At 41.6% G+C, this 16,120-nt stretch overlaps 1 protein-coding gene across 1 annotated transcript in view; it reads left to right on the top strand.

Annotated features, from left to right (window-relative positions):
* LOC126298271 (uncharacterized) overlaps positions 1-16,120 on the top strand; it is a 325,333-nt gene that overhangs the window by 176,176 nt on the left and 133,037 nt on the right. The window contains exon 7 of the mRNA XM_049989571.1: positions 13,640-13,771. Coding sequence (XP_049845528.1) covers positions 13,640-13,771 — 132 coding nt within the window. The remainder of the gene's footprint in view (positions 1-13,639; positions 13,772-16,120) is intronic.

Genomic DNA, 16,120 nt, shown 5'->3' with positions numbered 1-16,120 from the left:
GTGTGCATGGTGAAACAGGCACCAAGATCATAATTCTCATGTTGTAGAGCATACTTTACAACAGGATATTGTGTGTAGCCAGTATAAACCCTGTACCTATGCCCATTAATCCTAATTGATAATTTGATGGTAGTCATGCCAATGTAAATGGCCAAGCAGTGTTTACATAACACCTTGTATATGATGCGTCATTTCACAGGTGGCTCTCCCTTTGATAGTGTATGTATTGCGTGTTGCAGGGCTGGCATAGGTGGTGGTAGGTGGGCGCATAGAGCAAGTTTTGTAGCAGCGACGGTCACAAGGGTAGGAGCTATAGGGTAGGGAAATGGGTGCAGGAGGCAAAATATTGTCAAGATTATGAGGAACTATTGCTTGACAAAACAAACAGACCAACCATTTACATGGTAACTGGAAAGTCTTGTTTTATCTGATTGCAGAAACAGTGCAAATAAAATGAAGCAGCATAGACAGATAAAATGCACATGATATTATGTACTGAATGAGGCTTCACCACATCATTAGAAATAATACACAAGTGAAAATCAGTAGATGAAAAGAGTACTGTAAATTCTTAGCTGTTTGTATTGATAAGAATCTTAATTGTAGTCACCTGTTTCAGAACTAATTAAATTCCCTAGCTACTGCATCACAGATAATAAAAAGGTTTTGGAGATAAAAACGTCAAAAAGTTGACCTACTTTTCAAATTTTCCTTCACTGTCATCTGGAATTGCAGTCTGAGGAAATTTGTCATTGTGGGAAAAGTGTTTGTTATAGAAGCATGTAAAGTGTATGATGTGTTGTCTACTTTAGAACCTGTTGTAGACAGCTCTTTAAATAGTTGTGGAGACATACGTCTCACAGTACATTTTCTAGGTTACAAAATTTGATGTCATATATTGGTTACAGTTCAAAAGCAACACCTTAGCAAAATGTAATAATTGAATGCTTGATGTGCTTCTTTAAACATTTGATTACTTGTCTTAATTTGTATCAAATGCATCACAATACATAATAAATTTATTAAAAGACTATTACAGAGATAGTTTTTAAAAAGCTGTATTTGGCTCCTACCAAGATAAAGGCAGGCTATGAAGTCATCTCTACGTGCCCATATGTTCCAAATCCCTTGCGGTGTTATAAATGCCACCAGTTCAATCATACTAGCACATCATGTAAAAACGCAGCCAAATGTGTCACTTGTAGCAGGGATGCACACGCCTGTCCATCTCCTTCCCCCTGCTGCGTTATTGTCATGGAGACTATGCTGCTTCTTATCATTCTTGCCCTGTCTATCAAGACGAGCAGGCTGTTCAGGAGATAAGGGTGAAGGAAAAGGTGCTTTTTCCTGTTGCTCGGCAATTGTTGGCAAGCCATAAACTGACTGTCCCTTCGTCTGGAAGCTGCAGCACCCTGTTAGCATCCACCTGCCCCACGAAAAACGTGGCTACGCAAACTTGTGACTTACACTTCAGTTCGATGGTGGCAAAGCTGACACTCCGTCTCCCACTTCCCATGCTGTAGATTCTGCTACCCGTTCTTTGCTCTCACCGGTGAAGACGGTTGCAATGCAGCCAGCAAACTGTCAATTCAAAAACGAATATTCCCAGAAGATTTCTTGCATACCTCGAGTTCGCAGCTGTCTGGCTCTTCTGCCAATCGCCAAAAGCCAAAACAATCTTCCAAAAGCAAACAGTCTTCCCCCCTCTCTGACTCGTCGAGCATCATTGACTCGTCTGTCCTTTTCAACTGACCTACACTGGGGAAGCTCCATTGATCCAGATGAGATGATGGACGAAGATCCTCCCTCGATGGCTCGCCCTAAGCAGCCGTCGAGGTAAGTGTTTCTTCTTCATTCTCCAGTGTTCCTAAATTTTATGGCCATTTTACAATGGAATATCCATGGCCTTCGTTCTAACAGGGCAGACCTCCAGCAGCTCCTGCATTTGCAATGACCGCTTGTAGTCCGTGTCCAAGAAACCAAGCTATGTCCTCAAGGTCATTTTGCTTTTTCCCATTTTACTTCACTACAGATGCACCTTCCCCTTCTGGGAGGGATTCCTGCTCGTGGTGGGGTCATTCTGCTTCTATGAGATAATGTTTGTCATTATTCTATCGCCTTTCACACCCACCTGCAAGCAGTTGCTGCCCATTTTTCCTTCCCGAATTTACCTTTTCCCTCTGCACCGTTTATATCCATTCATCTTCTGCTGTCACTAGGGTGGACCTGATACATTTTGTTGCTCAGCTTCCCCCACCATTTCTGCTCCTCGGTGACACCAATGCCCACCATCCTCTTTGGGGCTTGCCAGTCACCTGCCCGAGAGGTTCTCTTTTGGACGATCTTCTTAATCTCGTGTGCCTTATCACTGGCAAAGCCACATTTCTCTCTTATTCCACTCACACTTATTCCCACTTAGACCTCTCGATCTGCTCTGCCCAGCTTGTTCGACGTCTCTAGTGGTGTGCTCTTACCGGTGCTTACTCGAGTGACCACCTCCCTTGTGTGACTCACCTGTACAATCATACACCCGCCACAGTGGCCTGCTCATTGGAAATTCTCTCTTGCTGACTGGGGGCTATAATCCTCCTTGGGAGTGTTTGACAAATGGCTGCTTTCCAGCTGTGATGATCAGGTCAAGCTTCTTGTGGATGTTATTGTCTCAGCTACTGAATCCTCTATCCCTTGTACTACTACTTCTCCCCATCTGTTACCAGTCCCTTGGTGGACTGTGGAGTGCAGCAATGTGATCCATGCCCGACAACATGTGCTTCGTGTCTTTCACCATCATCCTATGTTAACGAACTACATCTGCCACAAGCAACTACGTGTGCAGTGCCGTTGCACTATTAAGGAAAACAAGAAAGCTTGCTGGGTTTCCTTCAGCAGCTCATTCAACAGATTTACTTCGTCCTCTCTCGTTTGGGGTGGCCTGTGCCAGCTTTCTGGGACTACTGCCCTCTCCCCCTTTACTGGTCTGACTGTGGTGGGAAATGTCATAGTCAACCCAGTCGATGTTTCCCATGCTTTGGCTTGGTACTTTGCAGAGGTTTCAAGCTCCACCCACTACCATCCTGCCTTCCTTCCTCTGAAACAGGCAGAGGCGGCTCGTGCAGTCTCTTTTCTCTCTTTGAATCGAGAATGCTACAATACTCTTTTTACTATGAGGGAGTTTGAGTGTGCTCTCTCCTCATCCAGGTCTTCTGCTCCTGGACCCGACACAATCCATGTCCTCATGTTGCAGAATCTTCCTCCTGTCAGAAAACTTTCTCCTTGATACCTACAACCCTATTTGGACTGACGGTTTATTTCCCATGCTTTGGCGTGAAGCTGCTACCTAAGAATAGTAAAGATAAATCTCTTCCTTCAAGCTATTGTCCAATTTCCATTACCAGCATTGTTTGTAAGGTGATGGAATGCATGATCAATGGTTGATTAGTGTGGGTGCTCGAGTCACGCCATCTTCTCACTAATGAGAAGTGTGGGTTCCGAAACTGCCGCTCTGCAGTTGATCACCTCACCACCCCGTTGATGTTCATCATGAATAATTTTCTGCAGAAGCGACAAACAGTGGCAGTTTCCTTTGATTTGGGGAAAGCCTATGATAGCTGTTGGCGGACAGATATTCTACATACTATGCACACATGGGGCCTCCACGGTCGTCTTCTCACTTTCATCCAGGAATTTTTAACAGACAGGGTTTTCTGGGTACGTGTGGGTTCCTCCTTACCCCCACACCTTTTCACAGGAGAACAGGGTGCCTCAGGGCTCCGTACTGTGTGTCATCCTCTTCGCCATAGCTATCAACCCCATTATGGACTGCCTTCCACCTGGCATTTCCGGCTGTCTTTTTGTTGATGACTTTGCTCTTTATTGCAGCTCCCAATGGGCCTGTCTCCTGCAACACTGTCTTCAGCATTGTCTGGACTGTCTCTATTCATGGAGTGTCACAAATGGTTTCCACTTTTCTGCTACTAAATCCATTTGCGTCAACTTCTGGCAGTACAAGGTGTTTCTTCCACTGTCCTTGCAACTGGGCCAAAATGCTCTCCCATTCGTGGATGCAACAAAGCTCTTAGGGCTTACGTTTGATAGGAAACTCAGTTGGTCTCCCCACGTGTCCTACCTGGCTGCATGCTGCACCTGCTCCCTCAATGTCCTTCGTGTATTGAATGGCACCTCTTGATGGGCTTACCGGACTGTCCTCTGCCTCTATCGATCTCTTGTCCCCTCAAAGTTGGATTATGGATGGATTGTCTACCCCTCTTCACGGCCTTCTATCTTACGCTGTCTAAATAGAGTACACCATTTGGGGATCCATCTCGACACTGGTGCCTTCCATACTAGCCCTGTTGAGTCTCTATGCAGAAGCTGGTGAACTACCACTGTCATACCGATGTGACATCCTACTCAGTAGGTATGCGTGTCTGCTTTCTTCCATGCCAGGCCACCCAACCTTTGTCCCTTTCTTTGACGATATTCTTGCCTGCCAGTATGAGATGTATGTTTCTTCTCTGCAGCCTCCCAGCTTTCATCACCTGCTTCAGCAACTGCAGTTCACACTTCCTGCCACTTTCTGAATGGGGGAAAGCCCTTCACCATCTTGGCTTCAGACAGATTTGTGTTTGTTTTGACCTCAGCTCATTCCCACAGGAGTTGACTCCCGAGCTGACCTATCGCTTCAAATTTCTCGAACTTCGCTCACAACTTGCTGATAGAATATTTTTGTACACTGATGGTTCTAAGTCTGCCCACGGTGTTGGCTGTGCTTTTGTCTTTGGGGCTGATAAGTTTCAATACTGGCTTCTCGACGAGTGCACAATTTTTACAGCAGAGCTCTTTGCCCTGTCTCAGGCTGTTTACTATGTCCGTAGGCACCAGCTCACTTGCTGTGTAATCTGCTCTGACTCCCTCTGTGCCCTTCAGATTCTAAATGATCCTGATCCAGTCCACCCCATCGTTCAATGGATCCAGGACTGCCTCCATTTGTTCCCGGATGGGGGAGCCCAAGTGATGTTCATGTGGGTTCCTGGTCATGTTGGTTTGCCTGGGAATGACGCTGCTGATGCTGCAGCCAAGGGCGCCATCCATCTTGGCCAGCCCACCTCTTACTCTGTTCCATCGCAAGATGTTTGTACTTTTCTCTGACAGCATATCATGTCACTTTGGCATGACTATTGGTGCTCCCTTATGAGAACCTCTCCCAACAGCCTGGTCAACTTCCTCCAGGATGTCTCACCATGAGGAAGTAATGTTGGCTCAGTTGCAAATAGGGCACTGCCGCTTTAGTGACCGCCACTTGTTGAGTGGCGACCCTGTACCCAGCTGTCCTTTCTGTAGCCAGCCATTAATGGTCAGACATTTCCTCATCCCCTGCCCCTATTTTAACCACTTACGTCTCAGGGTCGGGCTGCCATCCTCTTTGCTGGACATTTCGGCAGATGATGTGTGAGCTGTGGTGCACATTTGCTGTTTTTAAAAAAGCAGTAATATGTCAAAAGAGATTTGACTTTACCTGATGGCTCTGGTTTCTTGTCAACATCTTTAGGATACTCTTCCATAATGTCTTGATGTTTTAGATTTGTTCTTTCTTCCTTTTTGTATTGGACCTGGCAACGGTTCTTTTCCCCTCACGGTCCCAGCATTCTCCGGTTCTTTACTGGGTGCTTATGTTCTTAGATGTTTTGCACCCTAAAACCCTACACAAACAAAAGTCACAAGTCTGAAAATTAAAACACATCATATGTATATTTAATCATTATCATGAGATAAACACACACAACCTCACCATAAGTGTATCAAGCACACCAAGCTTTCATATGGAGTGCAGCACATATTTTACTATGTTCCAAATCTAATATTAAACACGCTGTCTGCTTTGATGCACTACTAACTTGCTGACGTAACACTGCTCCATTGGCCTGGTAACCCATTCTGTCACTCGAGGGCATGAATGTAGTATGGAAAAACAAGAAACAAAACAGGACCTACATAATGTACAATAACAGGTGATAGTTTGTACCACTGTCAGGTTTTAATTAAACTAGTCTCTAGTTGAAGTATAAACACCGGTATACATTGTTTATAGCTTTAAAATTGCATATCAAAGCATAATTGATAAGGTATGATAAAAAAGAAATGAAGTTTCATCTCAATACATCATTATAACAACCAAAATATTGTTGTACACACATTACAAAATGTCAATCCCATGCTTTCCAATAAAATGTCGTTTGTTACAGTCTTTCACACAGACAACTACAAAAACAAATTAAATCCTATTTGCTAAATGTGATAGCTATTGATTGAGGAATAATGTAATGGAAAGGGGTGGTGAGTGATCTATACTTATTGGTATTGTATTGTATGGTAAGGGATGAGGGGGAGGGGTTCTTGGTTGTATGAAAAACATGAGGGGGGGGGGGGGGGCGGCACCAGAAGAGTTACAGAATCTGTGTTTTTTATGTTAATATACATCCATTGAAAATTTAATATTAAGAAACTGAATGCATGAGAAGGCAGTAACAGTGGACAACAAAAACAAAATCATCAGTTTCAGCAAACGTGAAACTACATTCTAGATACTACATTCCAGAAATCTTCAGTAATAAGAACAATCTATGATAATAGGTACAGTGTGTGTAAAAGATATTAACTAACATAACAGATGCATATAAAAGTAATTTAACACATTGCTATTTATATGTAGTAATCAGTCACAGCATCCGACACTGTAGACTATATGCTCTGCAAGATCCTTTATTGTCTGTAACGGGATAAACACCACAAAAAAGCAGAAGTATTGAAAGCAGTGCATAGTCCACGCTATTATACAATAGCAATGTACATTTAGTATTTAACTGTGCCACAGTAAGCCGGCTGGGGTGGTCAAGCAGTTAAAGTCGCTACAGTCTGGAACTGCGCGACCGCTACGGTCGCAGGTTCGAATCCTGCCTCGGGCATGGATGTTTGTGATGTTCTTAGGTTAGTTAGGTTTAAGCAGTTCTAAGTTCTAGGGACTGATGATCTTAGAAGTTAAGTCCCATAGTGCTCAGAGCCATTTGAACCATTTTGTGCCACAGTGATACAAAAACAGCCTCATCATAAATATACAAGATAAGCAACCTAAATATACACTCCTGGAAATGGAAAAAAGAACACATTGACACCGGTGTGTCAGACCCACCATACTTGCTCCGGACACTGCGAGAGGGCTGTACAAGCAATGATCACATGCATGGCACAGCGGACACACCAGGAACCGCGGTGTTGGCCGTCGAATGGCGCTAGCTGCGCAGCATTTGTGCACCGCCGCCGTCAGTGTCAGCCAGTTTGCCGTGGCATACGGAGCTCCATCGCAGTCTTTAACACTGGTAGCATGCCGCGACAGCGTGGACGTGAACCGTATGTGCAGTTGACGGACTTTGAGCGAGGGCGTATAGTGGGCATGCGGGAGGCCGGGTGGACGTACCGCCGAATTGCTCAACACGTGGGGCGTGAGGTCTCCACAGTACACCGATGTTGTCGCCAGTGGTCGGCGGAAGGTGCACGTGCCCCTCGACCTGGGACCGGACCGCAGCGATGCACGGATGCACGCCAAGACCGTAGGATCCTACGCAGTGCTGTAGGGGACCGCACCGCCACTTCCCAGCAAATTAGGGACACTGTTGCTCCTGGGGTATCGGCGAGGACCATTCGCAACCGTCTCCATGAAGCTGGGCTACGGTCCCGCACACCATTAGGCCGTCTTCCGCTCACGCCCCAACATCGTGCAGCACGCCTCCAGTGGTGTCGCGACAGGCGTGAATGGAGGGACGAATGGAGACGTGTCGTCTTCAGCGATGAGAGTCGCTTCTGCCTTGGTGCCAATGATGGTCGTATGTGTGTTTGACGCCGTGCAGGTGAGCGCCACAATCATGACTGCATACGACCAAGGCACACAGGGCCAACACCCGGCCTCATGGTGTGGGGAGCGATCTCCTACACTGGCCGTACACCTCTGGTGATCGTCGAGGGGACACTGAATAGTGCACGGTACATCCAAACCATCATCGAACCCATCGTTCTACCATTCCTAGACCAGCAAGGGAACTTGCTGTTCCAACAGGACAATGCACGTCCGTATGTATCCCGTGCCATCCAACGTGCTCTAGAAGGTGTAAGTCAACTACCCTGGCCAGCAAGATCTTCGGATCTGTCCCCCATTGAGCATGTTTGGGACTGGATGAAGCGTCGTCTCACGTGGTCTGCACGTCCAGCACGAACGCTGGTCCAACTGAGGCGCCAGGTGGAAATGGCATGGCAAGCCGTTTCACAGGACTACATCCAGCATCTCTACGATCGTCTCCATGGGAGAATAGCAGCCTGCATTGCTGCGAAAGGTGGATATACACTGTACTAGTGCCGACATTGTGCACGCTCTGTTGCCTGTGTCTATGTGCCTGTGGTTCTGTCAGTGTGATCATGTGATGTATCTGACCCCAGGAATGTGTCAATAAAGTTTCCCCTTCCTGGCACAATGAATCCACGGTGTTCTTATTTCAATTTCCAGGAGTGTATTTTTTACATGAGCCCAATAACAAGGTGCACATATACTGACCTAAACTATACAATGTTAAGGATATACAAAGTGGTAAACTAACCACTGTTTAATTCAGACCATTTACCTTCTTTAATTTAGCTAAAATGAAGGACATTTCATTTCCTAAGTTATAGCAAATTAGTGGTTAGTACATATTGTTGTATAACTTTGTCAAAAAATTCTTATATTTGATATCAACCTGTTTGTTCAAAAATTTTATCAGACTCTTTTATTTGTGCAAACTGTATATGTTAACATTCCCTAGTAAACCAAGTCTATGCCCCCCCCCCCCCCCCCCCCCCAATATGCAATAAACCTATATTTTGCCTGATTCCACCCACCATGTGCTTAGTAATTTTTATATGCAACCCAAAGGCAGTGTTCTTTTTCGCTTACATATTCTCTCCAAATCTAATTTTAATCACACTACCCATCTGCCCTATATTCACTGAATTGCACTATGAACATTCTAATTTATATACTCCTGACCTATCATACTTGTCTCCATTACTACTAATATTATGTCTTAAGTTATGTTTTAATAAATTTTCTTCTTGAAAGATGTTTTGATATTATGCCTTCTAAACTGCCTATCAGTTTTCTCCGAAACGTTGCCTCCATAAGTCATTGAAACATAAGAACTTCTTTCTGTATTATTCTGTTTATTCCCCTCTTTTTACTTTCAATAAAACCTTTATTTTTATTATATATTTTGTCTACAAAATCTATCTCATTTCCATTGTCACTGGCAATCTGTTCAAAATTTCTAATTCTTTTTCAATCTCTACTTTTGGAAGTGGTGTTCTTAATATCCTGTAAGTCATAGAATTAAAAAAACCTTCTTTTTGCAATTTGCAGGAAGGTTGGATGTTCCATTTATAATCACACCACTGTTTGTTGGTTTCCTGTAGATGTTCTTTGAATGGGAATCACCTACTTGCCTAATAGTTAGATCAAGAAGATTCAGAGAATTGTCTTTTTCTAACTCTAGAGTAAACTGCATATTTTTTAGTGCATTTTATTAATACTATCTTTAACACGTACCATGCCTTGCTCTGTACCATCTATCATAATTATAAGATCATTTACATATCTTTTTTAGTATAGTAGTTTCTGTGCTTATTTTTTTATGTTGCTCAAAGAAGGGATTACAAAAATGTTGCAAGTGTTCCAGATAGACAGTTACCAATTGCTAACCCTTGTTTTTGATGATAAATTTCATTACTAAATTGAAAATAATTGTACTGTAATGACACTTGTAGAAATTAAATTAATTCAGTAATCTCCCTAAGTGCTGCTTTCTTATACTTAACCAGATTTTCCTTGATACTTTCAGCTGTCTCTGCAATTGCAATTTTAGTATATAAATTGGTAATATCCAGATACGCAAGTCAAAGATTCTCAGCAGTCATCTCATTTTGGTTAATAGTCTGAATTAAACAGTGGTTAGTTTACCACTTTGTATATCTTGAACATTATATAGTTGTAGGTCAGTATATGTGCACTTTGTTAATGGGCTAATATAAAAAAATATTTAGGTTGTTTACCTTGTACATATAGGATCATGTTCTTTTAGTGTCACTATGGCACTATTAGATAATAAATGTACTTTGCAGTTGGGTAATAGCATGGACTTAGTTGATTGATTTTAACAGGGAAACTAAAACAGCTTAGGTCTGACCCACCACTACGGTTTATTGTGTGGTATCACTCCCTGTATATGTAGCAAAGCCAATCAGTGCCGTTAAATAGTGAAAGGAGTCCCTCTACCAGTTTTTTGTTATACATAACTTCTTCAGGCCTAGTTGTCCCAAAGATTCTGTATGTTTTACTCTCCAATGCCATGCATTTGCAGATTACGTGTGATGCAGTCTCTTCACCGTCATCACAGATCCTACATTTAGGGTCTTCTTCCATTATACCCATTGTGTGTAGGTGTTTTTTGAAATTCCCATGGCCAGTCATCAGTCCAGTCATGAGTTTGATCTCATTCCTGCTCAATCTGAGGATTACAGAGCTTCTTTTAAAACATGGCTTGGGCATCATTAACTGACCATGTTTTTGTTTATGGACCTTGGTCCAATATCCTACGTGCTGTTTCCTAAGCCGGTTCTGTAGTTTTAATTTGATCATAGCCTTTGTGATTGTCAGGACAGGTTCCGGTCCAATAAATGGACTTGTTGACCCCATCCTAGCTAATCTATTGGCTTGTTCATTGCCACATATCCCTGAGTGGCCAGGGACCCACACTAGATTTACCCTACTGCTTCCCCCAGCTCCACCAGAGCCCTGTGGCAATCTGCAGCAGTCTTAGATCTTGTTGCAGGAGCTGCCAATGATTTCAGGGCTGCCTGGCTGTCTGAATACATGTAGATGCTATGGTCATTGTAGCACCTATGCATATTCTCCTCCACACGTGCCCTGATTGCAGTAATTTCTGCTAGGAATACAGAGGCCAATTTCCCCAGAGAGATGATGCTCTCCAGTCTTCGCTGAACCCTGTACACCCCTGCCCCAATGCCTTGGTCTGTTTACGACCCATTGGTGAACCGAACGATGTCCGCCATATGGTGTCAAGCTGTTTTTTTCCTACTGCTCCCCACTTCCAGTTATAATGTTGTAAGGCTTGTCGAAGCAGTTGGGAGTTGTTATATAGTCAGCAGGCATTTTCCCAGCCATTCCTATATTTACCTCACTCACTATGTTAGTGTGCGATTCTGGATATCCAAATGAGACCCAGTTTTTGCCAGTTTTAAGTCTGTGTGCCCCAGCTGCTGTCTCCATCTTGACCCAAAGGTGAAGTGGAGGGGTATCCACCATGGCTTCCATTCCAGCAGTTGGTATGCTGCTCATTCCGCCTGTTATGGCTAAGCAGGCCGATCTCTGCACCTTAGCAAGGTCCCTAGCAGCAACCCGCTGTTCTACCTTCTTCCACCACACTACGACCCAGGTCTAACCACTGTGGTGTGCATCCAGTGCATAGCTCTGGGGCTTAGGCCCCAGTTTTTGCCACAAGCCCTCCTAGTACTCACTAGAGTACTTTTTCCTTGGAGCACATGCTCTTAATGTGAGGGGTCCAAGTTAGCTTCTCATCAAAGGTTACCCCTAGATATTTAACTATCAACCTCACAGGTAGAGTTTCATCGAAGAGCTTTAGATTCCAACTTGGGTGTTGACTATGTCTCTTCGTAAATGGCACCACACCAGTCTTCTTAGGATTAACTCTCAGATCCTGTGTAATGCATCATTTTTGCAAAATGTCCAATCCTCCTTGTGCCATATTCCTGATTGTGTCATTGAATTTGCCAACTATTAATATGACAAGGTCATCTGTGTATCCTTAGCAGAAGCATTGTCTAGAACTTAGTTCCTCAATCAGTTGGTTCACCACTAGAGTCCACAATAGAGGAGACAACTCTTCCTTGTGGGTAGCCTGTAGTGGTCTTAATTACCAGCCTTTCATTCATCATGGTAGCCTCTACCTTCCTTCCACTAAGTATGGCCCTGGTCCACCTACATATAGGGGTCCCCAGGTCATGCACCTCTGCTACCCTTACCATAGAATCAAAGGTCATGTTACTGAAGGCCCCCTTGATATGCTGGAAGATGCAGAGGGCTATTTCTTGGAAGTGAAGTGCTTTTTCCACCTTCCCAATGAGTTGGTGGAGAGCTGTCTCACATGATTTACCTGGTTGGTATGTGTGCTGGTTCAGGTGTAGAGGGACCCTACTTAGCCTCATCTCCCCAAAATAAACATTAAACAGTTTTTTCAGTGTTTTGAGAATGGAGGAGGACAGACTGATTGGTCTTATATCCTTAGCCTTGGTATGATCAGTTCTCCCTGGCTTCGGAATGAAGACAACTTACACTGCCCTCCAAGCACTGGGAATGATTCCTACTGCTAGGCTAACCCTGAATAGCCCGCTTAGGGCTCTTATGAGCTTTCCTCCTGCCTGTTGCAGGAGAGCTGGAAAAATTCCATCTGGGCCAGGTGACTTACACGGTTGGAATGTTCTCACTGCCAACTGGATTTTGTTGAAGTTCACACACTCCTTGGCTGATTCCCAGTCCTCTCTTAAAGTGCCTGAGAACTGTTGTCCCTCTGGGGTCACATACTGGTCTGTGTTGTCCAGCAGAGCATATTGAGGAAAGTGAGTTTTGAGGAGCAATTCCAGCGTCTATGTGCTTTCTTTGTATATTCCCCATCCTCCTTCCTCAACGTACCTCCTGGATTGATTGGTACTCCAGTACAAAATAGTTTTTAATATTTAATTGAGATGATTGATCAGTGTTGTTGCTGGTGACCTACCTTAACTTCCTAGTGTTATTTTCTGTTAATTTGCTTGACTATAATGGAGTAGCAAAAGCAGACGGCAACAAGTTATGTGTGTGAATCAGTGTGAATGACTAAGTTACTGTGAGAATGACCTACACCAAAGTTTTTGTGAAGCCAAAATAAGTGAGGTGTTTTGACTACATTAAAATAACCATGTAACAGTAGAGTATTTACTCTGTTGAAGGTAACTTTGGTATTACATGTTAATGACTTATAAAGCACTTTGTGTACATGTTAATGATTTGTGATTTGTCTGATCTTAACACCTTTCCCTCAGTGTAGGTCCAGATCCTCGAACATGTTTGCAATCAGTGGACAAAATCATGGAGTGTTACATTTAATAAATTAAAATTTTTGTAATATTAATGACTTCAAAGCAATAAACAGTTTAATTGTTTTTAAATAATTTTTTCTGTACTTTTGCTAAAATTTTGTAAGTACAATTTTCATTTCTTGTAGTTAGCACTATTTAATGGTAAAATGTGTGTGACTGAAAAACGTACTCTTCCATTTCAGCACTTTCCAGCATGACAGTGTTATTGGATATGACAGTCATTCTCTTATGAAGTATTCAGGTTTAAGCTGACATCACGAAACAAATAGGTCACAAGTTGATAGTTACTTAATTGAAAATACATGCAGTAAAATACAAAGTAGAATGTTCAGAATGTTTGTAAGTGCATTTTTAAGGTTCTGACATAATTAATAAAAAAATGTTACAGAAAAGAGAGATTGATCAAAGTCCAATTTCATTGGAAGAGAAGCAGTTTCAGAGTGATTTGGAACTTGCCCGCCAGTTATCCCTTAAAGACATGTATCCATCTGGAAGCAAAGAACAAATCAGTCACTCTTCGGTGAGTTATTAACATGTTCATTAGAAGGAAAAAGACTTTCTGTATCTCCTGTAATATAAATGTTACTGATGTTTCATACTGAAATAGTTACATGCTTTGGAACAAGACTTTTCCTGATTGACTACTAATTCCATAATCTCTTCATGCAGTCTGGAAATATTTAACCACATTCTTATTTTGGGTGTGGTTATTCAATATTTCTAAGCATATGTTGTCAACAAAATTAAGTTAACAACAATGTTAATGTATTTATTACATAATCTGTTTGTTCAAGCAACTGTGGTTTATGCAAAAGAAATGTGGAATTAAAATTGCATTTGTTCCAAAGTTACACCATTGGATATTATCTGAATAGCTACAACATTAAAGTGCATTAGTAAACAAGATGATGTGTCTTGTAACTCTTGCCTTGTTCCCAAATGAATTTGATAGTAAGAATAATGCCACAATTAGTGATACCAACATCAATTACCATTAATAGTAGCCGTATTATATGTAAATATAAGTGGATGATGGAATAATGTTCAAATAAAATTGACAACCTACACTACAAATTGAATGTAAAGTGGTTTTAGTTGATGGTTGCAAATCAATGCTTAGGAGCACAATGCCCATCAGTAAATGGTTGTGTATATGAATGACTCCAGGGATCAGAAAAGACCTTAGTTTACTTTCCTCTGATTTCTAAATTTTGTATTAGAATATGAACCGCGTTCCTTCTCATTTTGCCCTAATAAAAAAACAAAAAAGCAGCAAGCATAATTTCTATTTTCTGCAAATATGACTACTACTGATCTGGAGATAAGAGATAGGGTTTGAAAGGGTACATGTAGATATTTGCTCAAAAATGGTTAGATGACTCTGAATATTCGCAATAAAATAATGACAACTATTGCTTGACAAAACAAACAGACCAACAATTTACGTGGTAACTGGAAAGTCTTGTTTTATCTGATTGCAGAAACAGTGCAAATAAAATGAAACAGCATAGACAGATAAAATGTGCATGATATTATGTATTGAATGAGGCTTCAACACTTCATTAGAAATAATACACAAGTGAAAATCAGTGGAAGAAAAGAGTACTTTAAATTCTTAGCTGTTTGTATTGATAAGAATCTTAATTGTAGTCACCTGTTTCAGAACTAATTAAATTCCCTAGCTATTGCATCACAGATAATAAAAAGGTTCCTTCACTGTCGTCTGGAATTGCAGTCTGAGGAAATTTGTCATTGTGGGAAAGGTGTTTGTTATAGAAGCAAGTAATGTGTATGATGTTTTGTCTACTCTAGAACCTGTTGTAGACAGCTCTTTAAATAGTTGTGCAGACATACGTCTCACAGTACATTTACTTCGTTACAAAGTTTGTTGTCATATATTGGTTACAGTTCAAAAGCAACACTGTAGCAAAATGCAATAATTGGGTTCTTGATCTGCTTCTTTAAACATTTCATCACTTCCTATCAAATGCATTTCAATACATAATAAATTTATTAAAAGGCTCTTACAGAGATAATTTGTAAAAAGCCTGTATTTGGCTCAATGTCTTCTTGTACAATGAGCCAAAGCTTAAAATAAGTGGACAGTTCATGTATTATGAGAACAACTTATTGAACATGCACTGGGGTAATAAATTGAACATCCAAATAAACATACACAAAAGTAGTCATATTAATGCTGTATGCAAAAAAAAAAGAAAAAAAAGTCAGCAATAGGCTGTTCTTCTTAGCCAACTGTCCAAAATAGTTCTCACCCAAATGCTTAAAACTGTGTATTACAGGACACACTATCCCCATCTTAGCTACTGTATAGAAATAGGGGGTTGTGCTGCAGACATTCACCTTAACAGAGTACTAGTGCTACAAAAAAGAGGGTTAAGGATTGTACACGGACTAGGCTATAAAGATGCTTGCCGTGATGCTTTCAGACAACTCAAATACTTCACCATATACTCTTTGTATCTTTATAAATTAATTATTTTTTTCTCTAACAGAAAAGTGAAGTAACTAAATGTAGTGATATACATGACCACAACACCAGGTCCAAAGAGAATTATTACCGACAAAGAACAAGATTAAAGATGACGGACCAGAGCCCATATACTAATGGACTGATATGGTATAATAAATTGCCAGAGTCCATGAAATGCAGTAATAAAGAGAGATTCAAATTAAAACAGAAAGAAAACTTCATTGAAAAATCTCTCAATTCACTCATCGAATTTTAAATGGTTAAGTTTAAGAGCTGTTAAATAATGTACAAAAAATAATTGGTTGTATTAATATGTGTAAGATGGAATGTATTTTGACAAGCATCAATTTACTGATTACCTGTAAGGCTAAGGTCTAT

Source organism: Schistocerca gregaria, chromosome X (assembly GCF_023897955.1).
Source record: "Schistocerca gregaria isolate iqSchGreg1 chromosome X, iqSchGreg1.2, whole genome shotgun sequence".
NCBI classification, from domain to species: domain Eukaryota; kingdom Metazoa; phylum Arthropoda; class Insecta; order Orthoptera; family Acrididae; genus Schistocerca; species Schistocerca gregaria.
This window is presented reverse-complemented; position numbering and strand designations above follow the sequence as displayed.